The 19,613-nt window shown below is 33.2% G+C and overlaps 1 protein-coding gene across 1 annotated transcript; it reads left to right on the forward strand.

The window, feature by feature from the left end:
- The first annotated feature begins 623 nt into the window (after positions 1 to 623).
- Positions 624 to 19,273, forward strand: LOC132928246 (ichor-like). The gene is given in 4 exon segments (XM_060992784.1): positions 624 to 1,555; positions 12,228 to 12,490; positions 17,462 to 18,875; positions 18,877 to 19,273. Coding segments are annotated over 2 exon segments (1,566 nt in total). The 5' UTR covers positions 624 to 1,555; positions 12,228 to 12,490; positions 17,462 to 17,559; the 3' UTR covers positions 19,127 to 19,273.
- Positions 19,274 to 19,613: the final 340 nt, after the last annotated feature.

The raw sequence follows: 19,613 nt of genomic DNA on the forward strand, positions 1-19,613 counted from the left end.
CGTACAGGAGAAGCGCAGCAGCAGCAACAACAGCTAGTACACAGGCGTAAGCGCACAAGTTGAAGGACAATAATTTCGGGAGGAGAACGACCCGCGTTGCTATACATTATAATATAGCAGAGGTAAATGTTATTATATTATTATTATATACACATTTACGACTATATAGTATATGAGGTACCACCCGTCGCCGCCGACGTCGTCTTCGTCAGGTGTACACCGTGGACGGTGCGGTGCGGTGCGGTGCGGCGGCGTGGCGTGGCGTCATTGCCCGCGTGTAGTATTTTTTTAACTAGGTTAGTGTAACGCCGCCGCCGCCGCCGCCGCGTGCGCGACTCCTACCAAAAAGGGGGACCGGTTCCGCCGCGGAGCAGGTAGAACGCGTCGTCGTCGTCGTCGTATACCTATATACATATATATATATATAATATATACATTATACATAAGCCGTACCCGTGTTTATATGGCATAAACCCACAGGTGGAAGAGAGAAGGGAAAAAAAAAACGCGAGCCGCCGCGTTACCTCCTTTCCGCCCCACCACGGCGGCGGTGGCGGTGCCCCACCCCGCGGTCTCCCCGCCATGGACCCCCTGGCCGAGGCCCCGCTCGGTTGGACCGCCGGTGCACGCGCATACGCGTCAATACACTCGGTGCGCATAGTATCTCGCGGACGCGCCGGACGTGGATTTATGCCGACGAGCGGTCGAAGACGATAACTTTTTCGACAGTATACACTGTGTATGCCCATGTACTTTGACTACCGAACGTCGCCGTTTCCGTCGAGTTCATAAGTTTTTTGGCATTTTTTTTTTTATTATATTTATTTTCGGTGTGCTATAACCGTCGGAGTCGTTTTATTTTCGCGATAATATATTTTTATATCTGTTCATTATAATATATTATTCAAGTGCGGTGGTGTAGTGCGACGTATAATACATATATACGAGTGTGTCTTAACCCAGCAGTGCGACCGTCTTCGGCAGACTTGTATATTCGGCGAATATATTATATATATACCTACCTACCGCGATTGTTTACGAAAAGCCTGCGCGATTACTTTTGATTGCTGTAACAGTAAGCTCGATTATTTTAGACTTAAAACATACATACGCTGTAGTTTCATAAAATACATAGTGTTCCAAACGTCTGCGAGCTTATAAAAAAGCACAACTTTTACCTCCGCACCATTCCTACTCGATAATGATTTGTATTTTTCTTTGTTTGGAATTTCCAGCTCCAGAAGTTTGGAACACGTTGTATGTTTATTTTTAATTAGCAAAATGTCCCTCGGGAATTATCACTTCCCCGTATGCTTTCAACTTCCTTGCGATAGTTCCCTTTTCGTATCCTTAATTTATGGTCAATTCACACGTAGGTTCCACGAAAAATCCGAGGCCGATTTTTTCTGTCTTTACAGGTGAACAAATTCGAACATTTTTTTTTTTAATTATGATCTGTAAACAAATATGACCTTGTGAAAAATAGCTATTGTTTTTATAATTTTTCTCGGGGTGAATGACCGTCGACGAGGACTCGCCCTTTAATGATCAACAGGTAAATTCATCAACAAACTTTGGATTACAATTTTTCCGTCGGTGATTTAAAGCACTTTCTTCCGGATCTTTACTCGTGACCTTACAAACCAAATATTGAACTTATACATGAAAAACAAATTCTTTCGTCCAATTTAATCCCTATATTAGTGCGTCAAACATCCCTGTTGCATGAATATACCTATTTTTTTACATAAATATATATATACGATGGCTGATATCTTTATACACTTACCAGTTACCAATATTAATATAAATATATTTAGCACGAATGTACATATATATATATAATATACATATTTATATATATATGCATTAAAAGCTTCCATTTGTATAATAACTATATTATTATTTTTTTTTTCATCGAATAAAAATCCAATATACTTACTATATTTTGAAACAAAATAATAACAACATTAGTCAGTAATATTATGCAATTACTAATAATTTGCTTTGGCCCGGAGACTTTAACGACTGAATTCGTTCAATTCAAAATTGTGTTGTAAAAAATTTGTTACTTATACATAAACGCCTAAAATTGATCACATGCTGTTAAACTGTTTACCATATCCATAAATGTTGGCAAAACAAAAGATGCAAATTTCGTCTGTCAATTATTCATGTGTCCCGCAGTGTTACGTAGCTAGTATTTATATCATTTTATGTGTATAATATATCCGTGAGCGAACAGACTACTCTTCGAAAAAAAATTGAATTCGGATCTAGGGATACGTAACATAAATTAGGTGCTCAAATAGTGAGCATATTTGACTTCGGGGACATTCCGTCAACAAAATGCATATTATATTATAATAGTCTACTATAATTAACGTGATTTTGGTCGTGTTTGTATAATATAGTTGTTGTGTTCGGCTTCCCGGACCTAGGTTCCCGCATCAGCAGGTGACATTAATATAATTATCAGCGTTCATATAAGGTGATGTAGATAAAAATCTCCACGAAGACTCTTTCATCCGGTTTAGATTTTTGTTCCGGGAAAAATCGTTTATCTTCATATCAATTTTGTTCCAATTGTCCACAGTACCTATACGAGTATATTTGTAAATTTTTTATTTCAAACTTAGTTTTAAATGAGTTTCAAAAAACAAGTATAAATCTATAAATTAACTATATTATGTATGTATCTGTACGTTTATTGAATTAAAATAATTGTATTTTTACAAAGTAGATATTGTTGAATTATGTTACACTTCAGACATCTAAAGCAAAATATTTTGAATATTGTTGTCTATTAATTGGTTTAATATTTAGATAATTATGTATTAAATGTACAAACAATTAAAACCCCATTAGCTTTGTATTGTTACTAATATAATTTTGTCGAATGGTTGGGTTCTAGAATTATAAGAAGAATAAAAATCATACTATTCGTACTCATGCGTCTCGAAGTTATGGGCCAGTGGGTCGAACGGCTGACCACTGTCAGCCAGTGGTTTCTATTATGTGCGCTCCGTTCAATTACAATTTGTAATTTAAATCCGTAATATATCTTAGAACAATTCACAATTTTATTGAAATATTCAGTACATAGTAATATTATACGTATATACTTGTTACAAATAAGTTAGATTTTTTCGTAAACACAATTTCGTGTTTGTAGAGGATTATAGGAATCATCCAATTTGGATCATTGAAAATAATTATTTAAATATGTATAATATTATAACATTGCTTTAAACAATATTATCTATGAATATTATCATTATTACATCAATCATTGAACCATTTAAAAAAAAATTATTTTATTTTAATTAGTTTGAGAACCAATTGAAGAGTAGGTGTGTATACCGTTATGTTTGTTGAGAATGTGGCACGTTATATTGTATATGTGTATGCCGCGTTGAGGTACTCACCTCGCATATACACACATACACACACACTATAGCCGTAGACCAAGTGTTATCAATTTATAATATACTTCATTCATCAATGTTAAACTGAAAAAATAAGTATGATTGTGATAAGCATCAAAATTAAATTTGTTAATAATTTTTCTATAATTTCATACCGATAGACCAAAAATATTTTGAATTTTGTAGAAACATTCGTAAAACTCATTAAAAACATATTTGTTTCAATTTGATTAAGTTATGAATATTTAAAGACAATTTTGTAAAATGTGTTACAATGTATTGGCTATATTATAATTATTAACTAATAAAATTAAATATTATTGAACATTCCTGCCTATTAAACATTTATACCCATATGTTTTCCCGATTATTTACTAAAGTACGTTTTATACGGCTCACGGGTTTTTCTACAGTAGACGATTTAATCATTTTTTAATTAATGAAAAAATATCTAATTATAACGGATATATTTTCATTAACAGGATCTAAAATTAATTTAATTAAATCATAAGTTACTGTGCTTTTCCTATTTAGAAAAATAAAATAATAATATATTTTACACAGGTACCTAACTAACCAACTAATGCAATGCAATGCGTTTATATACAGAATAATATTACAGCTATTGAGCTTAATAATATGGTCTGATTAAGAATTGCAATTTTGTTAAAAATTAACAAATGATAACTGAATTACCTAAATGTATTGCTGTTCCTAATGATATTAAATAATTATTCCAAAACTATATACGGTATGTTCTAAAAGTACCGTTCGCTCGTCAGGAGGTCACTCGAAGTGGTAAAACTTCTTTAAATAAAATGCGTTGTTCAACAAAAATCGGGTTTTTGTGTATAGAAATTCGTAAAATAATATTGGTAATTTTGGAATCGTATGTATGTATGTATGTATGTATGTATGTATGTATGTATTTATGTTATCTAAATGTGAACATTTTAAATACTAAATTCTGTATAGTTTTACATAAGCCAAACTCCTTAATTACAAACCTTAAACACTACTTTAACTGTTACTTTACAATCATTAAGAATAAAATATACATATATAGCATTATATACTTATGCCATCTTGTTTTTGCGCTGACATGTTTACAAACCAATAGATTTTGGTGTATTCTATAATAATATGTATTTTGTACGCACATACAATTTAGTAAATTAGTAGTTTAGTATCTTATATCTATGTCCTATAACTTTGTACCTAACCTAATTCATTTTCTGTTTTTAATTTGTATTTTTCATACATCCACAGAAAATAACTAAATCTGTGCTTTTTTGAGATACATATTGTTAAAAATAAATGTATTATATTTCATAATTGCATGCGTGTTAATAACGTAGAAAAATAATTAAGAACACAATATAACTTATTATTTAAAATAAATAATCTAATTATATTTTTAAAGTCTATGATAAATTATATAATCTCCGGTTTTAACTACAGATATATATTATATCTGTATAATAGTTGAAACGATTGTTAAATCATTTTTTTGTTGAGTTTATTTTGCACTATACGACACATATACCGTACATACGACTGTATATTCTATACCTGTACTATATGTATATGTATATATATATATATATTGTATTCAATCAATTAAATCCTCACGGTTTTTATTAAATATGCAATTCTCATAAGTCATAATAAGTCATAATGTATTTTCAATATATAATGTTAAAGCAAATTAATTGTTTGCGATTTATAAAGTATAGTAATACTATAGAACCATAATAATACTATTATATAGCGTTTATCGCAACCGCGCGTCCATACAATATATATTATACAAAATGGATCGTGGACGGATACCTAATATTATAATAATAATTATAATAGATATTAGATACCTACGTGCGGCACATTTATGACGAAAAAAAATTGTCTTTCTATTATGCGTCAAAAACTCGTATGTGTCTAGAACGAATCGTAAGTGATTATAGTGTTTTGTTTTAGAACGCGGAACGTGAGGAGGGAGTTGGTGGGAAAGCCTCGGCGTGTAAGTCGGGAGAAATGTACGAATGTGTGTGTGTTTCGTGAGCGGAATAGCCTGTGGTAGGAAGAGAGGAGGAAGTACATGCGGACGATAAAAAGTGACAGTCCGGATCGTCGGCCAAGCTGCACGCGAACCGGGTTACCGTGTCATAAGTCTAGCCGGATGTTGTGCGAGTGTATATACACGTTTACATGTATGTATTTATTTATGCGTATACATATGTATGTGTGTGAGTGTGTGTGTGTGTGCTGTACATATACTTCATCCTATCCTGACCGTATGTCGCATATATAAGTACGTATATATATAATAATGAACAGATTCAGTAAAAGTATTCATTCTCCTCCACCCCCTCCAATTATTCACTAGTCCCACCAGTCAATACTTCCCATACGTCCACCTATACATATATATATAATATACTGTATGCGTCCACGTAGTTATAGATATACAAAACGTATTTATCTATATATATAATATATATGTATATATTACGCGTTGCATATATATAGTAAATGCCGCAGTATATTATTCGCTCGACGATATATACCGCGATGATGTTGAACGGCTGACACCGCGAACAACGGTCACAAGTGGCTCATCCGGACTGGTCGCCATTTTTTATATATTGTCTCGTGTATATAGTGATACATTGTTATTTTTTCTCTCTTCTTCTCGATGACGTCATTAAACCCGCGTGTGTGTGTGCTGCTGCGGCTGTACCTTTATGGGCTTTATGCGGCCGTGGTTGTCATGTTATTATATATGTATATCCGAACGTGCGGGGGCCATCGACCGACATCGTGCATAAAATATCTATTTGCGGAGATTATTATTTTTTTCACGAATTCTTTGAGAATATTCTCGACGTTTTCAATATACACCCGCGCGACACTATATAATATAAACCTATTATTCAGATAAATGTACATCCATTCCGCCGAAACGTGTACCTATATATACGAGTTGTGTAGTAGCCCGCTGTAGGTAATTGTGCGCGTATTACTTATTCGCATACAATAACGTATCACCCTCGTTCCAAAACTATCACTCATCGTTGCCGAGTCATCGCGAATATTTCGAGCATAAATATATGTATCGTGTAACATCGAACCTCAAAATATATAGAGAAACACGTAGTCAATTAATATATATTATATGTATAGTTATGCCTCATGCACAATTATTACATGATTGATAAACGTATGAATTGGTTCGTCATTTTACGTACAAACATTTATGAGGTTATATGCAGACCATTACTACATGTGTATACATATATACATATAACCTATATATGTCTTCGAACTGTAAATAACATAAAACATTATTTAATGTAATATAGTATTCACATTATTAATTGATATAAAATATAAAGATTTAAGTTAGGAACAAGTAGTGATTTTGAATCGTTTTATTATTACGCGATATGATAAAGTATAATGATGAGTGATGGGTCCTACTGCAGTAGACATAATATAATATCACAAGTCTTATGAACACAGCGGGCGTTGAAGTCTTTAAAATAATTACTTCTGAATAGTATCTATAGGTGTAATTTTGTCTGTATAATAATGACATAGAAAAAAATATTATCATTCATAATTACGTATTGGTTTTACATTGTGATTGTGCAGTTATAATAAGTGTATACAAATATTGGCACGAAATTGTTTAAGATATATTTTAACAATTAATAAATCATTGTTAAGATATTGTGCATTTTTCCTTTATATTCATTTTATATATTATACACTATATATTATTATATGTATGTGAGAACCTACACTTATCATTACGTACCCATTCAAATGACACTCGCACTAATTTGAATCATAAAATTAAAAACAAGCCGTGTCCGTGTTTTATTATTTTCCACATAAAAATTATACTATATACCTACCTACTATCTTGTCTATGGTTGTATTATTATTATTACCTTTGTGGCAATTCATATCTGGGCTGTTTCACGGTTGAACTGTATCCAACGGGCCCGCAAGTGGGTCAATGCTTTTTTCCTTCAATTTTTTTTCCCCGCAATCGATTGTCCGGATGACTGGTGACAGCTCTGTGGCGTCGGCGTATCGTGTCATTGTCTCCGGTCGTTTTTTTTTTACATTCGTTAATCATTCTATTTAGTCTATTATTTCGTCTATATGCATTTGACAAACCGTTTTAGGAGTGCTGTTTTTGTTTTTTGTCATACGATGAAAATCCCGATTTGTAAGCGGAAACATCTCTGTTGCACTATCTATTTAACTATAATATAGGCAGTATCGATATATATTTTTCTATTTGACCTTTATTTTTTGTGGGATAATATAATATACTGTATTTTTAAGCATACAATATTGAGTCGACCACCCTGTATGTATGTAACTATTGAAAAATACAAATATATAAAATTATTATATGACATACCTATATTCATACCTATATATATAAATAATGTGTTCATGTAATACATAATATGTTTATAGTTAGTCATGTGTATAATGTATATATGTATTTTACAAGTGTCAAAAATATATAATAGATAATAAAGTATATTGAGCTCAATGCCGAAAATTATTTTTAAACAATAACGACGCCAAAATTATGAACACTTTAACGTGTAAGAATATCAGATAATTGAAAACCGGACTAGATTGATAAAAAATAGAAAAATTACACTGTCCATGAATTTATTATTCACAGTAGCACACAATGAGAGGTGTTGTGTATATATAATATATATACATACTTTGGAATGTCCAAAGGGTTATGTAACTTGTAACTGACTCATTGACGACGTCGTCTTATGTCGTCACATAAAAAATATTATTTTCGAGACATTTAGGTACGCACTAATTGCAATACCTATAGTTGTAGGAATTATATATCAATACACCTATACCTAAATGGCCAAGTTCTGAGTAGTTATATAGTTTTGGTTATTTTCTAATGAATAAAAACGTAAATATGTCTTTTTTAAGAACGCTTACCTATACGAGCTAAATATATGACACAGATAATAGACAAAAAAAAATGTTGGTAAAAAGATTTTGTGGTTTTTGGAGTTTTATTTACTATCAACTATCAAGGCAATAGCTAATAATAATATAATATAACGGTGGCTGAATTTAACCTCATCAGGTTATTGTATTGTCTCAATGTCTAATTATTCAGTTACGATAGTTACAACACATGTTCATTACGTCGACAATAAGTGTATATACGTATATAAACACTATTAACCATCAAGTCAATTTTCTCGTCTGATCAATTGCGCATGAAGCGTATAATATACCTAGCACGTCGATATAGACCCTTCGAGCCTTGGGAATCGTTTGGTATAACGCGTCTGCACGGCCTTAGACGTTTGACAGTATATACGCATTATAGTTTCTGTGCATATTTCCCGACGAAGCTTAAGGTCTCTCTCCAGACGGCGTATACACATCAAAATTCTTCACTATTCCGCGACGGAATTTATAAATCAATAAGATAATTGTCCTTTTTCCGAACTATGCGTGAGGTGTCCTTCGAAACATATACAGCGCGGACAAATTATCCCGTTACGATCGTACGGCGTACGCATATGTGTATTAAAACTGCGCAGCTGGAGTAGCGAATCTGTAGACTGCAAGGTTAGGTCGTGTTGGGTTACAGGGTGGTCGTATATATATATATAATATGGTTATAATAATAAATATTATATTATACGTGGGCAGATCCTCATTCCATAATACATTATGTAGTTAAGCACAGCACAATAACATAATCCGTACCGTTACAAATTTAAGGGTAAGAGTAACGCAACAAAAATTAGGCTGTTGCGTATACGAGGCAACCGGGATGACGCGTCATGTCGAAAAACGATGATATATCACACCACCAATTGTATGGTAAATGTTATTATTATTATATAACTACTATTTTACTACCTGCCACTACCGAGAAATTTGGGTCGAATCGCCACCGTTCACTATGGGGGACTTATCGAGCCGAACCCGCACAACGCTGCAGAAAGAGAGAGATGCGCACCGATGAACATATATATATATGTATATGTATGTGTATATCGTATAGTAGCGGACAAAAATTTTCTTTTTTCAAACTGTTGTGCACCCGAAATAGTAATAAAAATATATGTGTGTGTGTGTGTGTGTGCATTGGTACCGTTAAACTATTGGCTGGTGTGTGGTGGCGAACCGACGGCAATCATTGTGTACACCATACACGACACACACACACACACACACACATATATATTATATTCGCTTCAAGGGTATACGCATTACATTCGTAAATACATACGACGTTGATAAATTGTTTTGCACCGCAATATGTGCGACAAGCACTCTGCAATGTAATAATAATATTGCACGTGTCCAACGAAAATCGCTTTGTCGTCCGACCGATTTATATACCTATAAATATATATATACGTATGTTATTGTTCTGGTCCATTTGATATTATTATTATTATTATTTTAACCGACTACGAGTTTTCGCCACAGCCTACACACGTTCCAACTGTATGTCCAAACGCAGTGGGCGGTTTGTGTGTGTGTACATATTATATCTACAATGTGTTAACATCCTACCCGGGATCAGACCTTTTTATTGTAACATTTTTCTGGTCGACGGTCGTTGAAAACCGTTTTGTTTGCGATCAAAGACGTACATTTACCATCCAATATAACGTGAATGTGACCTGCCGCCGACAACTTACTGTAAAGGCTGTTCGCGGATGGTACGAGCAAATTATAAAATATAAATTGTCTCCGCGTAACACCCGTTTAACGTTTTTAACGTTACTCGCCGTACTCGCATTGATCATTTTTACCATTCCGATATCCTTTACATATATACACTACGTTAGGTTAGGTGTACGATGGATGTATATATAAATATATGATATGTATATGATGAACACCTCCCATTAAAGTTATTCGATTGTTTAATATATAGGTGCACGTCGATTTTAGGATCGGATTTATAAAATGTAGAGATATATTTATCTAAAGGTATATTTAGTAAAGTAAATTCCTTCGATATTTAAAAAAAAATCAAATCCAATTAATTATATATACAAAATAAATAAATAAAAACTAAATTTGCTATTTATGATAAAGTATAGTTGGGGAAATTTAATAATACGCTTTATCAGAACAGTATCTATTGCAACTTTTAAGCAATACAAATATTAAGTCTATGACAATTAAATTTAGTATTAACTTAAAATTATTGAAATATAAAATTGGTCAAAAAATAATAATAATAAAGTTAACGTTTATTTATTGGTCAAAAGTCAATAAGTACAAGTGAAATTAAAAAAATTTTTACTAAGAATTATTACTGTGGGAATTCGCATACAAAACGGTAGAATCGCGGTGGAATTTACAACCGCCAATTTGATATATATAAATATATAATATACCTGAATTCTATAATTAAATCATTTTATTTTACTAAAGCAGGCACAGTTGATCGAATATCATTTGACAGATTGTAGGAACATTTTAAATCATAACAATAATATTATTTCTTCCGATTCAGACAAAAGCATGAAACTACCTTTTTTTATTTTATATAATATATACTACTTTTCATGTAGTAGGTTCATATACTATTATAACTTATAACGCAAGTAGGTACACAATACACAATTTAAGTGACAATCATTTTTTTATATTAATTATCACTTATCACGAACGTCAAGTTTTTGTTATTAATTTATAGTGAATTTTTCTTACATACAGTTAGTTTTAAATGGATAGATACCAAACGTCAGGTTATTGTCATCAAAATGTAATTGATTTAAAAACATTATTCTTTTTACGCTTTATTTATCTGTTATCATATGCTACGTTTTGGTAGTAATAGTTTATTATTTAAATAAATTATATTATGATTGTGATTTATAACAACTTAATAATCAACATTAAATATATAGAGTTAAACCAAACTTGTATCCTTATAATTTTTATCTCGAAAACGATTTTGGTTTGGATGCGAAAAATTACATACGATTTACGGAAAAAGTGTCTAGTAAATTGAAAAATAAATAGGAAAATATCTATTCTACTATAATTACATTATTTTTATGCACAATGTTTTAAATATAATAGTTAAAAATATAAATAAATATGAATATTATTAAAATTAAAATACAGTAACTTTCTCCTTTTAAATATTTTTCTATACTTATCTTTTAATTTTTCCGTCGCGATAGCGTTGACGTAATTCAAGTCTTTTTCATTATTAGTTGTTGATTTTCTATCCTGGTGGTATACCAACGTCCCACAGTGATGGTTTTGTTCTATCACTCAAACGTCTCAAATAGGTTGCAATACATGACAGCGATAATAAATACTAACGTGCATTCGATCGATAAAACCACGTCATATTTTTTCCATTTTCAAGATATATTTTCTGATGGAAATTTTACCAGAATTTTGTCCATGATTCTTGTACACAATATTACATATATACATTTTCTTTTTAATTACACAACTATACCTACTTACTTATAAGTGATAATATATTATAATGTGGTATACGTGCAGTGCAAACACGTTTGTATAAAATATTATAATTTATAAGCTGTACAAGTATAGATACGTCAGAATACTTTGGAACACTAACGCTTATTGCTTCCTTTTTACTTAATACATTATGGTTTTTTAAGTATACGCATTTATTGAACAATTGGTATAATATATTTGTGTTTTTTTTGTTTTTTTTTATGTTTTTGTTTTCATTCTTGCTGTCTTTGTTGTTGTGGTGCACTTCAGGACAAAAATCGACTTCTGTCACAATTTCTGTCGATCTGCCGCATCAGTGGACCAACAGCATCAGCGCCAAGTACGGTGCAATATTAGAGACAACTACACATTACGTCGTCGACGACTAAAACTGCCATAGCCGATACCCAACAGCCGTGGTATTATGCGATTTTCGTGCGCGTCGGTGTTTCATCGGTCGAGATGAAATCGTCCGACGACGACAAGCACTGCGTCGGTCCTCGCAAACCACAAATTCCAACTGATTCTTGGAAGTAAGTCAACATTGATATATTCATTTACGATTATATATTATGTTATTCACATACTTGATAAAATATACAACTTCCAAGGATATGAAAAAAATTAAATATCGTTCAGAAATAAGTACTTACAATAATTTATAATAATAGTTAAATATTTTAATTCGACGTCTGTAACCAATAATATAACTAATAATTTAAGGTACTGCAAAGCTTACGTATAATAATAATAGTAATAATAATCAATCTAAATAATTATTTACATACATCGTCCATCAAATAATAATCATCATTATAGAGTATATTATAAAATTAATTAATTATTTTTTTTATGCCTGAATAAATTTAATTTTTATGGTAGACCTACTTTTTGAAATACTAACAAAAAAATGTACAATTATTAATCTTTTACTGATTCGTACCTTATAAATTATAATTAACATTATCATTCTAAAAACATTAGGTTTATACAATTATAACACTAATATTATTTAGGTTAGTAGATTATTCAAATTATTAAAAATATAGCTAGACCTAAAAAACTAAAATGTAGATTGTAGAGTGTATCATCTTTTCATCTATATTTTACATTGTGGTTATTATAATCTAGTACATCTATACATTATACCTATATGACTATATAGGTACATAAAGTAATACTTTACATTTAGAAACATATGATTAAATAATCTGAGTATTGTTCGATAAAAAGAAAAACTAATGAAATTTATATGCAACAAATTTATATTCATAAGTTATTCGCTATGGTTATTAGAAAAAGTAATATTGTATAATATTACATTTAGTTTATTAAAAATATATTTACACAATATTTTTTGTTATGTTGCTTTATGGTAGCATTTAAAAAATATTATATTGTTAAAACGAAATACATCAACCATTCTATAATAATGTAATATACATTTTAAATAGATAGTTAATGGTTTCTTGAACACGTATTTTTATAAAATGTATTAATGCCTAATTGAAATTAATAATTATAATAATCACCGAATATTTGATTTAATCATAAATGTATAAAACGTATTGTTAAATTTGTATATAATTAATGTTTTGTTACTAAATAATAATATTAAGTATTTATAGTAATATTTATTTTTTGGTTTTTTACGTGTATCATATTTTTATTTTTTATTTGTTGATTGGAGATACCTATAGAGTCTATATAACTATAGAAAATAACTTGTAAATTTGTTAATAAATTAAAAAAATGAAATATTAAGGACTATATATTGAAATTAACTAAAATGATATGTATGAATTTTTTAATGTTACAAAAAAATATTTGACATTTGATTTGATGTATTATAAATGCATTGCAAGTATCTATAGGCAAGACCTAGAAATGTGGGCTTTACTTAAAATAACACTTTTAAATTATTATTAGCGGAACAATGAATACATTAAATGTATTTATAAAATAAATTTTATTTTATAAGTATGTGTTTTTAGATATTATTTTTATGATCTTCTTTAGGCAGTACCTTCAACCTGCGACGTCAGGAGTTGTTTCTAGTTGAAAATTCGAATTAGTTGATACTATTATGGGGATCTCAATTCAAAAGTAAACATTTCCCGCAATATAAAAAACATTATAACAAAACTGACATTTTTACTCAATACCAGTTTTTGACAAAATCAATATTGTTGTTTTGTGTTAGTTCGAAAATAAATAAATGTACCTACAAATATTTTTTAATAATTGTTTGAAGTCAAAATGTCAAAAAAAAATCATAAAAATCAAAACATTTTGCGCATAATTGGTAGTAATTACTTTAAAAATGTTTGTATTAATTTTAAGCTATTTATCATACGTCTAACATCTGTATAGTCACTTATAGAATAACAGCTAGTAATAACTAATATTATATGAAATAATATTGTAATAATTAGTATTTATTGTATGAAAACAATTAGTTAAATTTATCATAATGCTAATAGTAATAAAAATATGGTTATATAACAAATTATAAAATAAGTTATATAGTCTATCAGAGTGACAAACCCTATGCACTCGGAATAGTTTTTAGTGCGGAATGATTTATCATTGAATTCAAATTTAACACATCTACTATAGTGAACTTCTCAATGACAAGGTACTCTCGATACCTTCTATGCAGTAGAGCAACTTACCCGGTTTTTATTAACGGTTTCAGTACTGGGAAACATAAACATTTAGGTAGGTAGGTAAACGGGCAAACGGCGAACAATTTAATGTCACATTCCCAAAACCACACATATGTAATATGTTTCTATATATATATGTATACACGATTTACTGTAAAAAACTGACCGCCAAAGCCATTGACAGCTACTATTCTACGACTCTACCTACTACCAGCTGTATATTATAGTTGGTCCTAAGTCATCTATACCTAAAATCATATTATAAAGCGGTCTTGTAACAAAACAAAAAAAAAGGTTCTTAAACATTTTTAGGTATGTCTAGACTCTGGATGGTTTAAGAATCCATTTATTTATGTCACAATGTTAATCTTATACTCTTAGTCGTCTTTCAATTCGTTATAATATGTACTGTTATTATTTATTATTTAGGGACGGGACACATAAATTCTACGAATCTCAATTCTAGAAATTCTTGTGGGTTGAAACAATTAAAAAAATTGTTAGTTAAGATTATTTTTTTTAAATTCTCTATCATTTTTGCATCAGTTATTATAATCAATCTCTTTTATTCGTAAATCGCGTCATTTTTCATTGTATATTATATTATATTCATGTAATGAATCATTTTTAATTACATTTGAATTTTAACGAAGAAACTCAGTCTTAATCCATCTAAATAAAAATCATAATTAGTGGTATTAAGTCCATTCAATTTCACTGATATTATTCATAATTGAATTATTATAAGCAAAATGTTGATCATTAATTTTTAGAATTTCTTATAGTTATGTTAGAATGCTGATTTGATAATATTATTTCCATAATTATATTCAATGAAATTAATATATTCATATTTTTTTTATCAATAAGTACTACTTTTTCAGATTTTTAGAATAATTCTTAAATAATTGTGACAGATAAGACACAAAAGGATAATCTCAAATACACTATAATCAATTCAAATATTATAGCTTAAATTCCCTTCACCACCACTAAATTCCGTAAATACATACTAGGTATACTGAAATTTAATAAATATTTTTTCATTTGCATTTCACAGAAAGTTGTGCGAAAAAATACCATAATAAAAAGAATATTAAAAAAAAACCAAATTAAAAACAAAAAATTTTATGTTTATTAAAATTTGGTTTTTTCCGGTTACCGGTTACTGCATAATCTACAGCGGAGTTGTATATTTTCTTATCAGCTAAATATACACACGGAGACTGACCGGTTTCGTTAGATTTATTTTTTTATTTTCATATAGTACATAAGTATCCACAATTTTGAGTAATACGTATCGTAGACAATCAGTAAAAATAAAACAGACAGGTTGGTAGGTGCATACAAACCGGTGACGTATTTAACATTGCTATTCAGTATCGTATAATTCGTATTTCATAAATAATAATGTGTAGCATTGTAGTTGTATAGGTATTTATGTATCTCGCGGCCGCCAATTGTTATTTTAATTTGTCACGTTTATCGAATTGTAAATCTACAGACGATGCGTATGAATATGACATACTGCTAATACCGCTTGATCGAGTAAACCTTAAATTCGTTTCAGAGATCTATACTACAAAAGAAAACGCGAACACAGAATTGGCACCAAATTTGTACGTTACAAACAGTTCTACTTTCTATTGTAGTTTCGATTTTATCATCGTGAGGTTGTTATAAAGTAATAATAGTAGGTACTCCCTACTATTTATTATTATATCGAATAATTTGCCTTTGCTATAATTCATTATTTTTTATTTTTAAAAATAAAAAAAACTTGGATTTTAAGCCTAAACTGGTATGCTATAATGTAATAGTCAATAGACGTTGAAAACAAATATAGGTAATCGAGAATTTCAAGGAAGAAATAATTGATTATGTATATCGATACGTATCTGGTTCAATATCAAGCGATCAAATCATTCAGTGTATCAGTGAAAGGTACTGCGGATCTGTATCGGAATTTTACTTCGATTGGTTTTTGAATTTTTCTTCTTTAAAATCTTGAATATTATTGCGCCTGTTGTATAATGCTGTTATAAAGTACTTATTCGATATTTTTTTAGTATATGATACGATTTTACGAAAGGAATTTTATTCAGGTGATCTACGCCTACTTGATATTAATTTAAACGACTAATAAATAATAATAATACTTCGATCATTTTTTTTATTTATATACGAAAATATTAAAAAAAACCCGTTATTATATTTATTAAATTAGACAAAATAATTATAACGTAAACAAATTAATAATATGTAAATAATCCTTATTTTTATTTCATTTATCATTTGACGGTCATATATGAATTTAGTTAATGCTTTTTATTTTATATATTCTTAACTATAAACGACTGCAGTAGGCAGATACATTTTTTAATAAACTGCTCTTTGAATTAATCAATTATTCATCAATCAAAAATATTACATTATTTACATTATAAACTATTGTTAGATAAAAAAAATCTGTTTATTTAAACTGTAAACTAACGGAACTTCTATAGAGGTTAATGAATACAATAGCACACATTTTAATGTTGTTGACTGTTTATATAAAATATAAATCGTGTATGTATACAAAATATATTGGAACCGTTTGTACAAAATCTTTAAAACTGTATACAAAACATAACAATTAAATTGGTCCGATCGGATTAAACGGTATATAAATAACACGTACCTATCATCGGTCTTATTGCTCACTATTGTACTTATTATGAACATATATAGCCATTACCTATACACAAACACTTCACAAGAAAGGTTTATTATTGTGTGTACACAATAATCTATACATTTTTATTAACGTGAGTGGGGCGGTTTTTGTTACAGGAGCGCTGGATGATAGTACCTGTCGGGGCGGCGAATCTATAGAACCACCCCAACTGGATCCCGAGTGGCTGAGGGCGGAGACCAGCGGCGACCCCGTTATGCGGCTATCCAACGGCAGCGAAGCAACCACCGACTCCATGGTTGAAATGTTGCAGTTCAACGAGCACTTCCTCGACGAGGACGGCACCAAATTCATGTTGAATCCCGCCGAGCTAGAAGACCTGCTGGGACGCGATCAGTACGCCGCCGACGGTTCACCGATCGCCGTGTCAGTGCAACAACAACAGCAGCAGCAACAACACCTCCACGGCGGTCACCACCACCACGGCCATCACCACCAACAGCCGAACGGCGTCGATCAGCCCAACACCAAGCCCACCGCGAATTTCGCCGACCTCAAACCGCTGATGCCGTTCCACACGATCACGGAGCGCGTGAACATCAACGGCATACCCGGCCACCACTACCAGTCGATCGCGTCCAACAACCGGGTGGCCGAGAACAACAACAACACGGCCACGGCCAACAACAACATGTACTACCAAAACGAATACCTGGTAACGTCGTCCACCAACGCGGGACTGACCAAGTTCAAGGAGGAAGACACGTTCGTCGACAATCAGTTCGACGAGTTCGAGATGCTGATGGGCAGCCCGTCGTTCGGGCCGGACACTACGGTGACGGCCAGCGGCGACCACCCGGCCGTGGACGGTCCCGACGAGTGGCTGAGCGTGGGCGACGACTGGACGTCGTACGAACACCCGAACGGTTCGCCGCAGGACAACAAGGCCGGCATACTGTCCGACGTCACCATACACGACCTGGTGGCCAGTTCCCAGTTCCCGGGCATGACGAACGGAGGTGCCGGCGGAGGTGGCGGCGCGGGAGGTTATCACCAGCAGCCGCCGTCGTCCATGCAGAAACCGCTGTACCAGCAGCAGCAACAGCAACAGCAACAGCAGCAGCAGCAACAGCAGCAGCAACAGCAGCAGCCCCGCGAGCTGGTGACGTCCAACGTGCCGCCGCCCGCGCCCCGCCCGGCCGCCGCGGCGTTCATGCCGCTGCTCCAGAGCCGACTGCAGAACGGGCCGGCCAACAAAGCGCCGCTCCAAGACGCCGGCAGCTATCACATGGACTGCGCGTCGTCGCCGTCGTCGTCCACCCCGTCGTACCTGGCGCACAGCCCGACCAGTCACGTGGTCAGCACCACGGACCTGGGCGGTTACATGCCGTCCGCCGCGGCCGCTGCCGCCGCTGCTGCAGCCGCCGCCGCCGCAGCGTCCGTCCACAGTTCGCGGCCGTCGCCCGAATTCGCGCACACCACCACGCCCGGCCAGGGATCGCACATGACCGCGAAAAAGTCGCGGAACAGGAGCGGCAAGGCGAAGGGTAGCGGAGGGGGCGGTGGCGGCGGCGGGGGGTGGCGGAGTCACCGCCCGGAGCACAGTGGTCTACTGTTCGGACGGCAACGTGGCCAGGGAACGGACCGTGCACAACTGTCACATATGCAACCGCGGGTTCCTGAACAAGAGCAACATCAAGGTTCACCTGCGCACGCACACGGGCGAAAAACCGTTCCGGTGCGAGGTGTGCCAGAAAGCGTTCCGGCAGAAAGCCCATCTCATCAAGCACGCGCAGATCCACAAACGCAGCGGCCGGGACTGAGTCCGGCCGTCGGACGTCGGCCGCGATCACCCCGCGGGACGCCGGGCCGCAGCAGGTACCGCACATTGACTATAATACAGTACGTCACGATGACGCGATTACTATATAATATAAATACGATAATAATAATAATAATAACGTGCCCGCATCACATTGTTTTACTGTACTTACTCTAAACCAAATGTCGCTTACGACTTTTTGCCCGTTTGGCTGCCGCGCGCGATCGTCCCACGCCCACCATATACGTGTAGTCACGTTTAATAAATGCATTTTGACCAAAGACTCTAAACAATAATTCGATGATTATTATTTTATTTCGGATTTTTTTTTTATATTATTATTGTTATTATTATCATAATATTTTAATCGTGTCCTCGGCAGCGACCGTCGATCCGTTGACTTTTCAACAACAGCGTATGCAAATTCGTTTTATTTATCGTACCTATATATGTATATTATGAAATGTGTACGTTTAGGGTTGAATCTC

Source organism: Rhopalosiphum padi, chromosome 4 (genome assembly GCF_020882245.1).
Source record: "Rhopalosiphum padi isolate XX-2018 chromosome 4, ASM2088224v1, whole genome shotgun sequence".
NCBI classification, from domain to species: Eukaryota; Metazoa; Arthropoda; class Insecta; order Hemiptera; family Aphididae; genus Rhopalosiphum; species Rhopalosiphum padi.